At 41.7% G+C, this 19,541-nt stretch overlaps 1 protein-coding gene across 1 annotated transcript in view; it reads left to right on the top strand.

The window, feature by feature from the left end:
- Positions 1-19,318, top strand: part of zc3h3 (zinc finger CCCH-type containing 3) — a 75,778-nt gene extending 56,460 nt beyond the window's left edge. Inside the window, exons 7-12 of the mRNA XM_037769554.1 lie at positions 1,269-1,424; positions 2,771-2,840; positions 6,756-6,887; positions 16,091-16,254; positions 16,356-16,513; positions 19,053-19,318. Coding sequence (XP_037625482.1) covers positions 1,269-1,424; positions 2,771-2,840; positions 6,756-6,887; positions 16,091-16,254; positions 16,356-16,513; positions 19,053-19,084 — 712 coding nt within the window. The 3' untranslated portion in view covers positions 19,085-19,318. The remainder of the gene's footprint in view (positions 1-1,268; positions 1,425-2,770; positions 2,841-6,755; positions 6,888-16,090; positions 16,255-16,355; positions 16,514-19,052) is intronic.
- Positions 19,319-19,541: the final 223 nt, after the last annotated feature.

The raw sequence follows: 19,541 nt of genomic DNA on the forward strand, positions 1-19,541 counted from the left end.
TCACCTCACTCAGAGGCCATCCTTACCATAATAACACTACTTAAGGAGCAACTGAAGTCAGACGGTGGCTGGCGGTACCACGGTTTTGCACTCCGCGTCTCACGTTACCACAGTTTCACAAGCGTGTCAGAGAGATACAGTGGCCTTCAGGTAACTTAAAAACTAGGACTGTCAATTGATTAAAATATTGAATTGCATGATTGTCCATAGTTAATCGTGTTTAATTGCAAATTAATTGCACATTTTTCATCTGTTCAAATTGTTCAATTGACATTAAAGGGACATTTTTCAAGTATTTAATACTCTTATCAACATGGGAGTGGGCAAATATGCTTGCTTTATGCAAATGTATGTATATATTTATTATTGGAAACCAATTAACAACACAAAACAATGACATATATTGGTCCAGAAACCCTCACAGGTACTGCATTCAGCATAAAAATATGCTCAAATCATAACATGGCAAACTGCAGCCCAACAGGCAACAACAGCTGTCAGTGTGCTGACTCGACTATGACTTGCCCCAAACTGCATGTGATTATCATAAAGTGGGCATGTCTGTAAAGGGGAGACTCGTGGGTACCCATAGAACACATTTTCATTCACATATCTTGAGGTCAGAGGTCAAGGGATCCCTTTGAAAATGGCCATGCCAGTTTTTCTTTGCCAAAATGTGGCGCAAGTTAGGAGCATTATTTATCCTCCTTTGTGACAAGCTAATGGGACATGGTTGATACCAATGGATTCCTTGGGTTTTTCTAGTTTCATATGATACCAGTATCTTCACTCTAGCTTAAATGGGCCCGCTACAACCTCCAAAACATCGATTGCATTCATGCATTAAAGAAATTACCGGCGTTAAAACAAATTCACGTTAACGTGTTATTATCACAATAACTTTGACAGCCCTGGTAAAAACGTGAAAGGCTCACACTGTTCCTTTAACAGTTGTATGAGGGCCATCCTGCTGGCATACAACAGCACCACAAGAAGTCCAGTCCAGCCAAGACTTTTACATTTGATCCCCCTCTCTCCCTCTCCCAACATTAACTGCCTTTCATCACTGTCAACTGAGGGCTGTAAAGCCAGAAGTAATCTTTTAAAATTAAAATTAGCATATGGTGGATACCTTCACCCCGGAGCTCCTCTCAGGGGTGAGGGGTTGGAACTTGAATCCTGGCACAATTTGTCCTCTTTGGTTACCACTAGCTGCTTGTTATTGATTTGTGGATACCTGTGGTTTGTCTGTGTTTTTCTAAAACCAGCCGCGCAGTCCAGCGGAGCCTCGCCATAATCCGACAGGCTCGTCAGAAGAAACCACAGAAGCAGTACTGCATGTACTACAACCGCTTCGGCAAGTGTAACCGTGGCAACAGCTGTCCCTACATCCACGACCCGGACAAGGTTGCCGTCTGCACCAGGTAGCGTACAGTAAACACACAAGAACCATTTCGCTATACGTGAAGGATCAGGGTGGGGAGATTAGTGCTCTGATCTTTGGTCCAGTAAAGAGGGATATTCCTCCATTGCCACTCTACCCAGTGTACACCCAATACAGTTATGAAGAGGGAGGTATTAGATAACTAGTATTCGCAGCACTTCAAGGCTTATATGGACCTCATCGAACCGCATTGTCCCCTGGTTGGCTGGAGCATTTTTTCACATCATTCCCCATAATTCCCCTCCCCCCCGATGTCGTGTCGCCTCCTTAACTGTCACTTTCTAATCACAGCATAAAAATTAACCCCTAAAAAATATTAAGAAAAGAAAAATGTTCCTTGTTAAATCATCACAACAAAAGATAAGCAGCTGCATTAAACAGTAAAAGTAAAATCTACAAGCCTGTGTACACAAATAATGTCCAGAGGGGATCTTAAGTTTTTAAGACATGACTAGTTTTGTTTGAGGGCGTGCCTAACTAGTTACTGAGTTACTTGGTGACATCACCACGTTACGGAAGAAAAGGCAGGACTTCAAGCAAGGCGTTTCAGGCAGTTCAGGAGCAGTGTTTCGCTCTTTGGCGTGGACTTCGGGTTTTGTAACTTTGCAGACCTTTTGACATGCACAAAAAAACTATATAACACACTAAAGGAAAGAGACAAAGCACGAAAGCATAATAAGTCCTCTTTAAATAATAATTTGTCCGATTTTTCCCCAAAAATGTTTGATTACCTAGTTTAAAATGTATTAAAACTACATCTACTCCTCTCATTTAAAAATCCTGAATCTATGAATACGCAAATGTTGTTCATGTGCACTGGGGACTTCAAGTTTCCACAATCATAATTGAAATACTGGACTATGATTGACTTCCAAACTAGTGGTGATGTCATAAAATGTTTGTACATGTGTTAAACTGAGATTCGAGATGGGCACAGAGACCCGAGATGGACACAGAGATGAATGTGAACAGCCGTCAGGTGTCAAACTCTTGATGTACATCATGCTGCACAGTGAAGGTCAAACATCCAACTGAGGTAACAAGAAGCAAAGTACATTTCTGAATGAAGTGAAGTGAGGTGAAGTTTCCCTTTGGGGATACGAATCCATTTTGGATAAATTCAGCGACTATGACACAGTGTTTTGTTCCAAATTCCAACAACAAAGTGTCTGAATTGGGTACAGCTCCAGGGAAAAAACATGACTTTTTTTTTGAGGTACATAGAGGATATCATTTAAAGAAAACATTCAGAACCAGCAGCTCCTCTCACTTTTCATCTCTATCAGGTTCTGTGTTCTCAGACTTGTTTCCGTTGTTTCTGTGCAGGTTTCTGCGAGGGACGTGCAAGCAGGCAGACGGGACCTGCCCATTCTCCCATAAGGTGGCCAAGGAGAAGGTAACGTGTGCCCACACATGACCGTTCAACAACATAGTGTTTTATGGGTTTTCATTGCAAAGGCCAAGCTTGGGTACAGTATGTAGATATAAGATGACACACTATTGGGTACAGTCATCGTGGATCGTATTTGCGTTCTTGGCATGACTCCTATTTCCATGGCATGGGAAGGAGTGAGGAAGACTTGACCCGATGGGGGGGTTGAGGCAGGGGCTTATGGGTAGACGAGTAGCCTAAAGGTTAGGGCTTTCTTGGGTCACCTGTTCCATCTACAGACCAGCTGGATGGATCTGGTGTGTGTGTGTATTGCTTTCTCCTCTTGCATCACCTCCTTCCTTGTGAGCGTGTGAAAAAAACAAAGTAGCAAATGTGTGAGTTAAGCACAGGTGTCTCGCTCTGGTTTACACGTACCGCAGCACGGAACACGATCTTCACCTCAGACCTGTGGTTACACACCTTATCCTGCTCGGGAGCAACAACAACTCAGTCAGTCTGGCTGGAATTAATATGACCATATTTAGTCAACGGACAACAATTTTGATGATTGATTAAATGCTGAATGCTAGTTTCACCCAAAACAATCAATTCTGAATATGTCATTTTCGGATATGGAAAATGATGATGGGCATTTTTCACAAACGACTATATGATTAATTAATACATTGACTGTAGAAAATAATTGTCAGATTAATCACTAATGAAAATATTGTTTTCAATATCAATACATCACAGTGTGACAGATTTATGCAAAATTACATCTTAAGTCATCTAATGGAATGAACCATATTCCTGTTGTGCATTCAATCTGACAAAACTCTTCACATGTGCAAAAAAAATTAACTAATTTAATAACTATGAACTAATTTTGTTGGTTTTAATTAAAATGTTCTCGAAATCGTCACTTTAACTTCATTTTTTCTTTTTAATTAATATTATTTTGTCACAATATGATTCCACTGAAGGTTTTGCAGTGGGCAACCTCTGGTTCTGAAAAGATCAGCCAATGCGGAAGTGCCGTAAACTTGCATTCTTTCTAATAGCCAGCAGGGGGCGACTCCTCTGGTTGCAAAAAGAAGTCTGATTGTATAGAAGTCTATGAGAAAATGAGCCTACTTCTCACTTGATTTATTACCTCAGTAAACATTGAAAACATGAGTTTATGGTCTCAATCTCTAGTTTCAAATCTTCATCAATACAGCATGATGTTCATTTAGTAAATTATGGTCCCATTTAGAGTCAAATAGACCATAAAGCAGGGGATGCTTTAGGGCGTGGCTACCTTGTGATTGACAGGTCGCTACCACGGCGTTGTCCGTTCTGGGAGTTGTCCGTGTTTTCGTCTTAGAACTTGAACCCTTTCACAGTGTGTTTTCAGTTCATGAAACTTAATTATAATATTTTGGTCGTCTAAAAATGTCTTATTCAGCGATTGGTTGTACTTAACTCCACCCTCTCCTGTCACTTCTGGTTGCAAATGACCAAGATGGCGACGACCAAAATACCAAACTTTAGGCTTCAAAACGGCAGTCCACAAACCAATGGGTGACGTCACGGTGCCTACCTCCACTTCTTATATAGTTATCACAGCACAAAACTCAACACATAACCACAAGTTCACCCAACCAGTCAGCCAGCAGCCCAGTACCTTTAACTGGTTGTACTCTAATTAAACAGGACAAATATATCCAAAGTGAGTCAACATGAGACAGGAATTACATGCACTGGTGAATGAAATAATTTAAAAAAATATATATATTTTTGAGGTTATTCTGATCATTAATTTTCCGTGATACAGATTTTACGTCATTGTCACTCCACCTCCTCTTAGACTTTGTAGCTTCAGTGCCCTCGAACTCAAATTGATCATTTGGATGTATTAGTTGCACATCACATCGTGTCACCTGGTAGCTGTAGCTTAGTATAGTATATACTCTTTCCCATCTAGGGGAAAGTGTCAAAAATGGAAAGCTGTTTTTCTTCCTCTTTTTTTCCCCCCCTTAAAACAAACAACCCTGCAACAGGTGCTCTGCCTCACCCTCCAAACACACACACACTACACACCACACACACACAATGCCCTGCACCTGTGTTGGTTGTCACACTGCTGCCTGTAAGTGCTGAGAGCCCAGCTGTCTGTTTGTAATGCCACCTCTCCAGCAGCCCCCCTCACCCCACAAACCTTTGGCCCATCCCTCCACAGGATACTCCCGCTCTTATTTCATGTGGACCCCTTAAACGGGACCGTATGGGGGTCTTGGGAAGAAGTGGGGTTGGTTTTTAAGGGGTGGGTGTAGAACCCGATCTGGGCACTAGCGTGGATAGGTGAGCCCGAACCTTGAATCTTGCACCCCACCCTCCTGTCCCTCTCACTACCACAAATACCTCGGAACCAGACACCCCCGACCCTACTCCCCCCCCCACCCCACAAACACACACACACACACACACACACACGGGGACACGACCGCCCCACCCCTCCCTCCACCACTGGCCCAGTCTGTGCACACATCCAGAGCACATAAACACATCATGAGAGCTGGACGAGATGCAGCCTGGATAAATATTTCTGTAGCAGTTAATTAGGTCCAACTGATTCCATCCCAACAAGGAGGAGTCCCTCTCCCTCTCCGCCTCCCTCGACCCCCTTCCACCCTCCACCACCCCCCATCTTTCTTCACCGAACCCCCCTCGGCGGTATATTTAGACCGGCATCCACCGGGCTCGCCCACGCACACCAAACAGTAGATCTCTCTGCACACACACACACACACACGCTGTCAAGACACACATTCACTCTCACTCTGCCGCTGTCAACTGCAATTAAGGTCATTTAACTGCTCAGTGTGACAGATTGCTTGGCACACGGGACATGTCTGAACCGTACATGACGGTGGTTTTAGAGCCGCATGTCTGTTAACAAACTCATATAATGTCATGTGCTCTCATCGCCCCTGCTCTCTCTGTGGTGTTGTTGTTTTCTTTTATTATGTATCAGTTTTCTTCTTCTATTGGACGACTCATGGAGGGGAGACGATCTTGATGGAGAACAGAAACAAAATTGACTCTGCAAAGGAAACAAAACATCAACACTATGTTCAACTGATGTATCGGTGTCATCTTATCTATGACATAAACCACCGTTTCTTTTTATTGCCCAATATTTGGAGGCAGCAGTTTTAACCAGGAGACTTCTTTTTTTTTTGCTTGCTTATCAGAAGCCAATCTCAATTTATTGTCTCATAAGTTTTCAGGAATAATGCCAAGGATCAAAAGTGCAGTCAGATTCAGTCAAAATCAATTCAATTCAGTCTCTTTTTAGACATTTTGCCAATAATCCCGGAGTTTTGGGCAGCTTCAATCCCTCCATCACACGTCAGATGAATCATTTTGACTAGGCTTGTCAAAGTTGACTCGATAATAACGCGATAACAAAGCATAGAATCATGAAACTAGATAACATAAGGAATCCTTTAGTACCAATTATGTCATAGATTGTCCGGAAGAATGCTAAATAATGCTACGAAGTTACGCAAAATTTTTGCGATGAAAAACTGTCGCGGCCATTTTCAGAGGGGTTCCTTGACCTCTGACCTTTAGGTAGGTGAATGAAAATGGGTTCTATGCGTACCCACAAGTCTCCCCTTTACAGACATGCCCACTTTATGATAATCACATGCAGTTTGGGGCAAGTCATAGTCAAGTCAGCACACTGACACACTGACAGCTGTTGTTGCCTGTTGGGCTGCAGTTTGCCATAATAATATTTGAATCGATTGACAGCCCTAATTTTGACATGACAAAAGGAGAGTCTATTTGTTTTGATAGAATACTTCTTTTTACCCTGTCTTTTGTCAACAACTGTGAACAATTCCTCATGTTCAGATGGCTTCCATATTTGTGTCTGACTCTCTCCAGATGCCGGTGTGTTCCTACTTCCTGAAGGGAATCTGTAACAACAGCGACTGCCCCTACAGTCATGTCTACGTGTCCCGCAAAGCTGAAGTGTGCGAGGACTTTGTCAAAGGCTACTGTCCCGAGGGAGAGAAGGTAACACACAAACACACCAAAGATGTTCAACCTGAGGCAGGCTCATTATAACTAGACTGTGTGAGCAAGGGGAGACACTAAAGGTGGATAGGGTAAGCGTTTTAACAGATAGATTCCACTATGAAACTTCCCCAGTTGGTTACTTAGAATATTTTTTTTTCTTTTATTACAAGTTTTCTGAAATTTGTTTAAATATGCAAATGAGGCATTATTGTCTTAAATATGCACTGATGTGCATACATTTCTGTAACAGAAACCTCAACATTGTATAAAGTCAGGTTCAAAATTCTTGTTTCGTTTTGTAGATATGTCAACAAAATGTAACAAGAATTTTAGGGTCATACGTTTTTACAAAGAGAATTTAGGATATCTCTTTGTATCACTCAATAAATAAGAAAATACTGTCAATAGCCATAAAAAAACCCCTAATTTTGCCATGTTTTTTAGGAATAAAATGTTCTATAAATCAGGCTATGAATGATAAAGCCCTGTGTAAAAACCTTCAGAATATAGATATGAATCAAACTGGAGAGTTTACTGTCTGTAAGTGCTACTGAAGTGGAGAATCTGAGAAAAACCTCATTTTGAGAAAACGGACTTTACAGATATGTATGATAAAATTTCATACATATTGCAAGACACTACAGGTGAATGTGGTGCAAAATGTTAACTAATAGATATCACCATGAAACTTCCCCAGTTGATTACTTACTTGAAGACAATTATTTTTTGTATTACAAGTTCTCTGACATGTTATGTTTTAATGTGAAAATGAGGCATTATCTAATGCTAAATGTTGGTGAATTCTACAGACGCAAATAGACAAAGTGCCGTAAAATGAACACTTAAATGTGTATTTTGGATATTTTCTATGTTATGGAAGATTAAAATAACATAAATCTCAAAATTGACCAGTGTCAATTCAAGTCAATTTTATTTGTATAGCCCAATATCACAAATGTCTAAGAGATAGATGTGCAATAAATGTTGTGTGTACAGAATAACAACATAATGAAAATACAACATAGGCAATCCATATACCAAAAATTGATACATATAATGTGAACATATAAGTAGGGATGGCTCCAGGAGGATGTCAAGCAGCTTCCAGGAATCATCAGTGCATGAAAAACTGATGTTTAAGCCTGGGGTGTCTTGCCTTAACAGACAACAAAACACCTAAAGGACAATACAGCACAACGAGAACAAAGAGAGATAGTAGAGAAACACATAAATAAATAAATAAATAACACTTGCTTAAGTTTGAGTATAAAGTTAAGCTGATCTGGATTGACCCATTCATAAGACTGAGGGTGACGGGGTAACCTCTAGTTGTCACGTCTGCAACTGTAGATCTAGAAGTTGCTCTGCTAAATTACAGAATTACAAAGAATGACAAAGCAACAAATGAAGTAAGCTTTCACTTTCACTTCTCTCTGCTTGCTCTCTGTCTCTCACTCTCGCTCGCTCTGTCTCTCTCTCTCTCTTTGAGGAGTCAGTTAAATGACACTTAAACATCTATATCTTGAAGTGAAGTCTATGCCAAGTACAGACACCTGTTCAGCAAAGCCAGGCAGCATCTGACCGCAGTGTTCAGCCCAGGTCAGGACCGGGGTCACGGACACTGGTCAGCAGAGACCAGTCAACCCCTGGCTGTATCACTGTGTCAGTATGAATGGAATAACTGAAACAATACATGTCACTGTTTTGACTCAGCGTTCATTGGTTTGATCTCACCACGTGTAGAATTGTATTTAGCTCTGCGTTGACGCCGTCACTTGTCTGCAAAGCTCTTTGTCTAAGCTGTGTTGTTCATTTTGAACATATAATTATATTGTACAACATGTATACAGTTCCACTGGAGTTAAACTGAGGCTTAGGTAAACAAGTAGTTTGGTAACCAATCTTCCCTGCACACACACACGCACACATGTACACAGTGACACACAGGCAGCAACAGCTGCAGGGGGTGGCGGTCCATAATGGCATAACTGTAGTGTCTGAGTGACACATTGCGGGCCTGATGGGTAACAGAGAGCCACCTACACATGACTCGGGACACCCGAGACACACACACACACATGCACACACTGTCCCCTCGTCCACCTCAAACACACCCTCCCCTCCTGCCCTCTCTTGTGTTTTTGCCTCCCTTTGTCTCCCCCCCTCTCTCCCCCTCTCCTCCTTCCTCTGCTTGTTTTTGAGCGTCGAGTGTGAAACAGATGCTTTTTCACACTGTCAGACCTCATTTAAATAGTGCATGGGGAAATGAGGATATAGAAAACAAAAGGGATATTAATATTTATTCTATTAGCTGAAGTGCTTAGGTCTGTGATTTTCCCCCTGTGTGTGTGTGTGTGTGTGTGTTTGTGCCTGAGTGCGTGTGTGTGTGTTTATGGAGCGCTGTGCTGTGAGGCTCTGGTGGCTCTATGATGGATAGCAGGCAGTAATTATAGATGGGAAAACTGCTGAGGATGGCACTACGGGCCAGGCAGGCAGACACTCCAGCAGCTCAGGGGTTAAGTCTGCTCCTCCTCGCCTCCATCCTCCATCCTGCCTCATCCTGGCTTTGTCTCGCGCTCACCCCTCCACCTCGCTGGATCTGTCTCTGCCTTCCTAATTGTCCCCCCCTCGTTTCTTTGCTCCGCAGCATCAATTTTTAGCAGTTTTTAATTATTTTACCCTTTTTTCATTACCTCAAATATGGCTCCTGTATCGGGTCCATTTCATCCCCCGGTTCCTGACACGATGAGCCGACAGTCAACCATCAGAGCATCTGTGGCCAACTGTCATCCATAGTTTTTGTGCGATTGGCTATAGTCATCTCTTATATTGGCTCTTATCAATAGCCATTTGGCTGATTCGGCAACAGAGAGCTATCTGATGATCGGCCGGTTAGTAGTTTTCACCTTTTTAAAGCAGTTTCTCTTTCTTTGTCACCTCAAAAACAAAACTTTACAGTATCATAAGTAGATACACTTTTTAACTTTTTCTTTGTGTACTCTAAAACCCTGCACATTTCTGTCTCATACTTGAAAAAAATGTTATACTACAGAATAAACATGCACTAGCAGCATCTTGACATGCGTCCACTCAGGATAAGGCCCCCTTTTCCCGATATTGGCATCCGGTAAACACCAGGGCTGCAGTCGAATAGTCCAATAAATGACCTCCTGTGTCATTTCCTAACCACCTTTTCCTTGACCTTGATGGAAAACATCATTAGGTCAAGGAAAGATGTGAAGGAGAAAGACAACCGCGGTGCTAAGAGAATCTGACTGCACTTACACTGTGCAACGGCGTGTGTGTTTGTTTATTTATCTATAACACTTATAAAATGAGTGCAGTGACAAACTCGATGCTTTACAATTCAATAAAGGATTCCTGTCCACATATTATATGTATGTGATAAACATTAAGTTCAATATTTAACATATTGAAGTTATAGAAATGGGGTAGGACCACGTAAGTGTTCTTTTGCCTACTCCTTTTCGAACATATAATATTTATTTAGTATTTTCTGTATATGTTTACTGTTCATTTTATTGATGATTCTTGTTTTGTTTTCTTATTATTTGAGACGTGTCCCCTCTATCTATTAGGGCTGGGCAATATATCAATATTATATCGATATCATGACATGAGACTAGATATTATCTTAGATTTCGGATATCGTAATATTGTAATATGCTAAAAGTGTTGTCTTTTCCTGGTTTTAAAGGCTGCATAACAGTAAAGTGATCTAAAGTTTCTGAACTTACCAGACTAGGTAAGTTAATAGCTGTCCTATTATTTGCCTTTACCCACTTAGTCATTATATCCACATTTCTGATAATTATCAAGAATCTCACTGCGTAAATAATATTTTGTGAAAACACCAAAAGTCAACTCTACAATATCATCGCAATATCGATATTGAGGTATTTGGTCAAAAATATTATGATATTTGATTTTCTCCATATCGCCCAGCCCTACTATCTGTCATGTACAATGAAACAGCGGCGGCGGATGTTATTGGTGGACAAAACGGTGCTGCAGCAAGGAATTGTGGGACAGCATTATCTCCTTTTCCTTTAGTAAACGATGGTGCAGTGTATCCTATGCTAAAGGAGATAAGAAAGGAAGCACTGAAGCCCCTTTCCTTAGCATTTAGAGAGTTCAACCAGCTCTTATCATGGCGGACACTTAAATACTTCCGGGTCATTCCAGTCAGTTAGGAACCTTCCCAAGCAAAAAAAAAAGACTATTTAACTGCAGCCTAGGTATCCTGTTCATCATTCATGTTACATAATATTCTACCTGGAATTTGTGCTTGCACATACTTGATAGGCCGTTATAGTGCGTTCCCAGATCACGTCGCTTTGCTTTGCAGCAAAAGTTGCTAGACGATGTCGCATCTTTTCAAAGGAGCCATCTGTGCCCCATCCCCACCGCATCAACACAGCGGTCTCATTGAAATGAATGGGGAGGCTGCTTTTTTGTTTGATGCAGTGCTAATGTCGGTCTGAACGCGACCTAAGATCTATTGACAGTGTGAACTTTCATTGCTTTAACATTACCCTCTGTATGTTAATACTCCAGCAACCTGAGCTCATTTATTGTTCTGTTCTACTCACTGGAAGTTGCTCTGGAAGAGAGTGTCGGCTCAATGCCCAAGATGTAAATGCATGTGATGTCCCTTTTTTTATTTTACTGTCTTTTCCATCTCCTCCCTCTCTCTCTCTCTCTCTCTCTCTCTCTCTCTCGTTCTCTCTCGCTCTTCTTCTTTCTTGCTTCTTTTGCTCATTCTCTGTCTCTTGGTAAATGTGCTGACTCCTCCTGGTTTTGGCCCAGCAGAGAGCTCTCTAATAGGCCCCAGAGACATCCCAGCATTCCTTAAATCAAGTGGAAAATTGTTAACTTGGTGTGGGATAAAGATGTTCTGTCCACTTTAGCTTTTTCCTCCCATTTCCCAGCGCTCTCTCTCTCTCTTTCTCTCTCTCTCTCTCTCTCTCTCTCTGTGTCTTTTTATGAAAATGAGGATGTATGGAGCTGTGCGGGAGTGGACTGAGCTTTTACAGTCAATTTCTCATACACTTTCTGTTTCTCACACTGAAAGTGCTTCAGCTTTGTTAACTCCTGTTGGCCCGTCACACTTGCTTCTTCTTTTTCTTCTTCTCTGGATCAGAACTCTGTGTGAGACGGCACATTTTTATAAGTCGAAGTTCTCATTTGGCCCAGCTACATTAAAGTAAACCTCTCAGGTTTGTGCATAGCAGTAGGTTCCTACAGGTGAGCGATATGGGAAAGAATAAATATGATGAAGTACTCCGGATGTTGCTATATAGTATATTACAATATGTGTTTAGGTTTGCAAAGTTAGAAATTGTGTAGTTGTTACACGTCACGTTGGACTGCATGGTCATTTTGTGCCAGAGGCATTATATTTCCGGGTTGTCCGGACGGACGGACCATTCTCGTGAACACAATATCTCTGGAACACCTGGAGGGAATTTCTTCAAATTTGGCACAAACGCCCACCTGGACTCAGGGATGAACTGATTAGATTGTGGTGGTCAAAGGTCACTGTGACCTCACAAAACACATTTTGTTCATGCTAATTATGACAATTCCACAACATTTTTTTAATTAATAATAAATTAATAGGATAAAATGAGATGTGATGACATTTTGGACAGACATAGATGTAAACTGCAACTTGACTGGTTGGCGGAGGCATCAAATCCATTTATCTCCTTAAAGCCACACGTAAGTTAAAGTTGATTTGATAATAATAAGAAGAAGAACACATCAGCTTGCAATCTAAGGGTGCTTTCACACCTGTAGTTGGGTTCATTTGATCCGGACCAAGGGGAAAAAAATTATGCATTCTTGCATTCTTGCATTTTAGTTTTGGTCCGGTTCCTGTTCACACTGCCTTTTTGCAAACGAACCAGAGGAGTAAACATGAAGTTATACAGACTGACAGATTGTTGATTGGATTGTTTGTGCGATTGTCATCCTGCATCATCAGGACCCCCCGTGGGGAAATCAAAATTCTGGTGACTGACAGAAGTTTATGCAGCACTGTAATGTTTCTGATGTGTATAATTATGTTCTTTGGCATCGTAGAGCTCACGAAGAAATCACTGATTATAAGCATTATTAGTATTATTAAACTGCAAATCGACCGCATTATAAATAATGACTAACAGATAGAGACAGGACGAAAAGGAGGCGTCTGGTACAGTAATGATTCTGGGCTTATTACTGTGGGATCGCTGTCACACACTTTTAATGGACTTAATGAACTGACAAAGTAGACGGAGTCGGCTATAAGCACAGCAGATTTAACAGCTTTTGACATATTAATCAGGGAAACTACCCGCGCTGATGTGCGTACGTGTTGATTTGCATAAATAGGTTATATACATGGGCTTATACAGATCAATTGTAAGATTGATTCCTGAACAGATTTAATGATCAGCAGATGGATTTGTTTGTAGTTTAGCATGTGAAATCATGCTAAAATCACATTTGCTATCATAAAATCCTGTGGTTTGTGTTCGTTTGCTTTCACACCACAAACCAGAGTCAACTTGGACCTTTTCAGGCGTTCTCGGTTCGTTTTTTTGGTTCGCACCAGGGTGCGATTGACTGCTTTCACACCAGCCCAAATGAACTGTACCAGGCAAACAGACCGGAGTAAGGTGCGGAAGCACCCTAAATATAGGATTTATCCTTCCATAGAAAATGTAGTAACATTTGCAGGTCTGCAGCCACAACTATGTGATCAGAAAGTGCTTTAAATGTCTGTGTCAGGCAGTTTACCTGTTGACAGGAAATGCACCTCAGTAGGCGTAAAGTGTCATTATCACAGCAGATGAAGTTTTATTAATTATTATTATATTATTATAAGAAAAAGCAGGGATCACAGCTACAGACACATTAAAAGTACTTTATGCTTTTTGGCTGTTCAATTAAAAAAAAAAATCACTTTGTGCTTAAAAAGTTAGCTGATTCAACGATCAACAGAAAGTTAATCAACAATTTTGATAATTTATTAATCATTTAAGTCATTCAGCAACAAAAATGTCAAACATTCTCTGTTCCAATTTCTCAAATGATGTATTGTAAATATTGTTCGGACAAAACAAGCAACTCAAAGATCTCATCGTCCGCTCTGAGAAATTATGATGGAGTTTTTTACTAATCGATAAATGGAAAAAAATAATAATTGAGATATAAATCACAAAAGTTGCAGCTCTACAATCAGATTGCGAAAAATGTTCACAACACAATTGAAACAATACATGATGAGTGTGTCTCTCAGCCCTGTGAGGACCTGACGGGTTCAGCGGTGATGTCAGTCACCAAATATAAAACGATGACCGTTACTGACGCCAGCAGCGGATCCGATTTGTTGGGCGAAATGTTGTGTCAAAACCGCAGCCCTATAAGATGATCCGTAGAAACATTTGACAGCGAGCTGACCCTGGGCAGCCCTGGCACCCGGGGGTGCAGGAACATGGGTGTGAGGGCGATGAGAGGGGGTCTGGTGGCAGCGAGTCAGGGGCTGCTGGGCTCCAGAGAGAGAGTTGACCAGGAGTCCATAGCTTTCCTGGAAAATCGATCTCCAGATCCCTCTCCCCTCCACACACACACACACACACACACACACACACACACACACACACACACACACACACACATCCCCCGATACACACTCTATTTCTAGACCAATCTGCTCCCCAGTCCCGCACTCCTCACCCCTCCGCACACACGCAGACACACACACTCCTCGCAGCCTGCACCCCCAGAGTGAATATAATTAGCTTTTCTGACAGGTGGGAGGGATCGGGTCTCGTGGAGAATGAAGCTACCAATTTACACCCGTATTACACTGTCATACACACTCGGTTGCAAACATGCATGTGAAAGCTCGCTCTCGCATGCACAACGCTGCCCCAGAATGACGCTAACTCTGACCCACTTGCTCAACTTGCATGTTAAAGGAGAGTGGGATGGAAAGAGTGCCTCTTAACTTACAGTAACTTACGGAAAGAGCGGATGGAATAACGGTACAAAATATCAAGTATGAGGATATATCCTCCCTTTGAAACGCTGTCACACAAGTCTTTAACTTTGTGTGGTGAGAGATCATTGGAGCACTGCTCGAGACAGAAAACTTCCAGCACTTTGAGGGATTAAAAAAAGAACATTATCTACTCCAGAGCTTCCCATAGAGGTTTAAACCATAGACTGTATATAAAGATGGACGACATGACAGCTCCCCAAAAGTGAAGCCAAAATATCTTGATCGCCCCCTGTTGGCTGGCTGCAGTATAGGTCATAAATCCCGCCCCCTCCATGTTAACAGATGGAACATGGGCCAAACTAAAAGAAAATCAAAGAACACATCAAATAAGTTTTTCCCAAAGATGGGTAAAGTCATTTTAGGTAGTTCTTATCACACTGATGTATGTTCAAGTGTTCCTTTTTCTGATAAGTTTGGTTTTAATTAGTTATTTGATGAGAAAAAATAGGTGAGACATCATGATTGACAGCTGTGATTCTCTCACGCTAGCAAGCTTGTGGCCGTGCTCGCACTCGCGATTGGTTCGGGCTGGTGTGCGGGCGGTACCTCGATACCGCAGCTCAAGCCCTGGCTCCAAATTACGTCAAAAACAGTGGCTTGGGGCATGGCTACCTTGTTTTTGTTTTACAACTTTAACCCCTTCACTGTGTGTTTTCAGTTAATGAAAGTTAATTGTAACATTTTGGTCCCCTGAAAAAATGTCTTATTCAGCGTTCGTTCGGTTGTGCTTTGCTTCACCCTCTCGTGTCACTTCTGGTTGCAAATAACCAAGATGGCGACAGCCAAAATGCCGAACTCAAGGCTTCAAAACGGTAGTCAACAAACCAATGGGTGACGTCACGGTCACGTCACTTCTTATATACAGTCTATGGTTTAAACGTGTTTAGATCTGTGACACTAGAGGATGAAAAGGCACTAGACTCCATCCTCGTTGTCATGAAAACTATTTTTAATTTGTTTATTTTTGGAAAAAGCCATGATCATGAGGGAACACAGTTTTGTTCTGTTGGTTGCACCTGGTCCTGTAAAATGGCCTCATAGCTCTCAGCAACCATTAACAGTCTTACATTTCTTCGAATTGGCTGTCACAATTAAACCCTTTGGGTCTTGTGTCTCTACCCACCAGTGTAAGAAGAAACACACTTTGGTGTGTCCAGACTTCTCTAAGACGGGGTCCTGCCCTCGAGGAGCCCGCTGCAAGCTGCAGCACCGCCAAGGAGCCAAACGAAGCACCAGCAACGCCTCCGCCACCCCGGCCAAGAGAGCTCGATCCAAGGAGCCCTCTAAGAGGTCAGGGGAGCGGATTGCACAGAGCTCACTCATAATTGATAAGAATCAATACATTTAACTTGTTTAATATCCTTCAATGGGTTTTTCTTTCTCTCTTCTAGGCCCCGCCTTTCTGTTGTCATGCCGGAGGGCTCTCAGGCATCTCCGGGGACGCCCACCAAAGGTCCTCTGGCACTGCCGTCATTCATTTCCCTCTCCAGCTCCCCAGAGGAGGCAGACGCACCGGACACACTGCCAGCTGAGACCTCACAAGTTAAAGGTAGCAGAAATACATGACCCAACACACATACGGCACCTCAGAGTGTCCCACGGTGTGCACAAAACAAAACGGTGGTCATGTTACACAGTTTTTTTTTTTGAGAAAAGAAAACAAGCAAGCGTTTCAATTTGTATACAGTCCGTTCTGTCTCTAAACCTCTGCCCGTTGTAAACATCTGTCCGTTGTAAACATCTTTTCGATTTTTGCAGACTTCCTAGTTAACCTTTAACCTACCGTGCATACCATGGTCGTTCACACATTTATTCCCTGTACATTAGGGATTATTACTGACATTAGGAGAGCATTCAATTCCAAATAAGCAGTTAAGATAATATGGTAAAATGTGGGGTTTGTTTACAACTCATCTGATGATCTGGCAGCTGTGAATTCTGCCCTTGTTGGACTACACATCTCCAGATTTGTAATTTTAGTCAAATGACATTTAGGTTTTCAAAACCTGGAACGTTCCTTAAGAGGACTAACTGTGCTTCACTGAGTGTAAAAAGTGCTGACTGTCAGACATATTGTCCAGCGATATTTTGTGGAAGGATCATGTTTGTCATGAAAAGCCACGGGATCATTCCTGAGAGTTGATGAGAATGGGGCGTGGTGATTCGTCTGAGCTGCAGACAGATAATGATGATCAGAGCTGGGCTGCAGAGTGTGATGATGCTCAGGGGAGGAGTAATAATGCTTAGAGGACAGAGGTAATAATATTTAGCTTTTGGGCTGGACGGAGGCACAGCTGAGCTCTCTGTTGACAGATAGAGGATTAGGAGAGAGGCTGCCTTCCCCCTCCGACCTCCTCCTCCTCCAACCAGGCTCGACCATCCACCTGCCCCTGCCTTCTGGACACACACACGCACACATGCATGCAGGCACTGCAAAGCAACACTTGATCCCTTTCACCTGTGTTCAACCTGTTTTAGCACGCACCACTTTATCAAACATTTCCTGATTTTTTTTTTTTTTCTCTCATTTGACTGATTATATAATAATTACCAGGGTTTTCACTCCAGTGCAAGAGTTTTTTTTCTTGTAAATTTACGACTTCATAATCTCGCAAATTTATGATTTCCACTAAATTTGTCACTTTAATCTCAAAGAATATCCACGTTTTTTTTCGTAAATTTACGACTTTAATCTCGAAAATTTCAGATTTTTTTTTCTTATAAATTTGCCACTTAAATCTCAGAGAATATCCAAGTTTTTTCTCGGAAAATTATGACTTTAATGTCGGAAATTCTGAGTTTTTTCTCAAAATATTAACCCCCTCCCCTGGCTCAGTTATTAATTCATTAATTCGATCATTCATTCATTCATTCATTCATTTATTTATTTATTTATACCTACAGTGGCCCTAATAGGCCGTCGTACTTTTTAGATTTCCTTGAAATTTCCTTAAATAATAAGGTTTTGTCCTGAGTGTCGTCCAGTGCTCAGGGTACTCTTTGGAGTTTCCATGTAAATATGATTGCATTTTTATTTTGGCTACAGAGATGGACGAGGTGTTTTTCATTGACGAACAAAATTAAAATGTCCCAGGAGCGACAACAGATGTGTATCTGTTTTGGTGGAAAACCTCTACATGGATCATCAAACTCATCTTAACTGCAGTTAGTTATTGAGATTTGGGGTAGATTCTTTTTTTTCTGCCAGTGAGCTGTTACAGTCATAGTTAACAAAGATTAAATCAAAAATTAACCTACCCTGGATTTCCCAATCCTAATTAGCTTCTCAATAAATTACAAAGACAAAATGTAACATTCTTAAAATACGAATATGTTAGAGATATGTGTTTCTGATCACTCTTACTTTTACTTTCTCTTTCATGGTTTATATGTCTCCTCTGCCTGGAAACAAGCAGGACCTTTAACCTGACCAGAGTCATTTTGACCTTTGACCTTCTCCACTCGCATACACAGATTTCTGATATTATTGTTGCAGTAGATGTTGTCATACGTGTCCTCATGAGGTTGTTTTTTTGTCTATGCATTTAAGTGTCTTGCTTAGATCCAGAAATTCTAAACTTTGGTGCCCAGCAGCAGGGTTCCCTCACATCCTGGAAAACTTGGAAAATCGTAAACTAACTTTCCAGCACTGGAAAAACACTTATTTTGTTTTGATCATTTTATCGTCCCTCCACCCACTCCGTCCGGTTGCTTTTGTGCTCTTAAGTATTACTAATGACACTCCGGTCCTTCAGTAACACACTGCACTGCCCAGAGCCTCATTAAAGGTGGAACTCAGCCAAACAAGCTCCTCTTCACTTTGCATAAATTAGCTCAGTTGCAATGTATCACTGCCAGACTGCGACCTCACACACACACAACACACTTCCTGTACAGACACCTTCATCCATCCCCGTTGTCCTGTTCTCTTCCTCATTTACTCATCAGGAAAGATGTCATCACTCAGCGTTTAAGCAGGATTCAACACACAGAGAATCAGAATCAGTTACACATGATTGAACACACACCTTGTCTTTTTGTCATTTCATTTCTGCTAATACTTTTCATTTCCCGTTTGTCATCCGCAGAGAAAAAGCTGCAGATCAAGCCTCGGCTGTGAGACTACAGACACCAGCAGCACCGGAGGTGGAAAACGCTCATCGATGATTTCTGTGCTCCAGGTTTGTCCTGACAGGTGTTATCTTTCTTCACTCAGGGCCTGAAAGTTTTATTTTCTATATCTATACTACACACATGTGTTTTAAATATCAATTTTGGTGTTTACAGTACCGATTTTTTTTTTTTTTTTGTAAATTTTAAAAAAGTCTAAATAAAATATGAACTCTTAACAGTGTGTTGTTTCACAGACTCTTTTTGACATGTGAAGTCGGTGCTGTGAGAGTGTTTATAGGCTGCGAGTGCGTGTCTGTTTGGGAGCGGCGGTGTCGTCACATGAACCCGAGCATGTTTGTGAGAGTTTTCATTTGGAAGGTGGTGACAGAAGCAGCAGTGCCCCCCGCTTTAAAGCCCGGAGGACGAGACACATGAGTGGCCAGTGACTTCATCCTCACCATGCT

Source organism: Sebastes umbrosus, chromosome 5, assembly GCF_015220745.1.
Source record: "Sebastes umbrosus isolate fSebUmb1 chromosome 5, fSebUmb1.pri, whole genome shotgun sequence".
Classification (NCBI taxonomy): Eukaryota; Metazoa; Chordata; class Actinopteri; order Perciformes; family Sebastidae; genus Sebastes; species Sebastes umbrosus.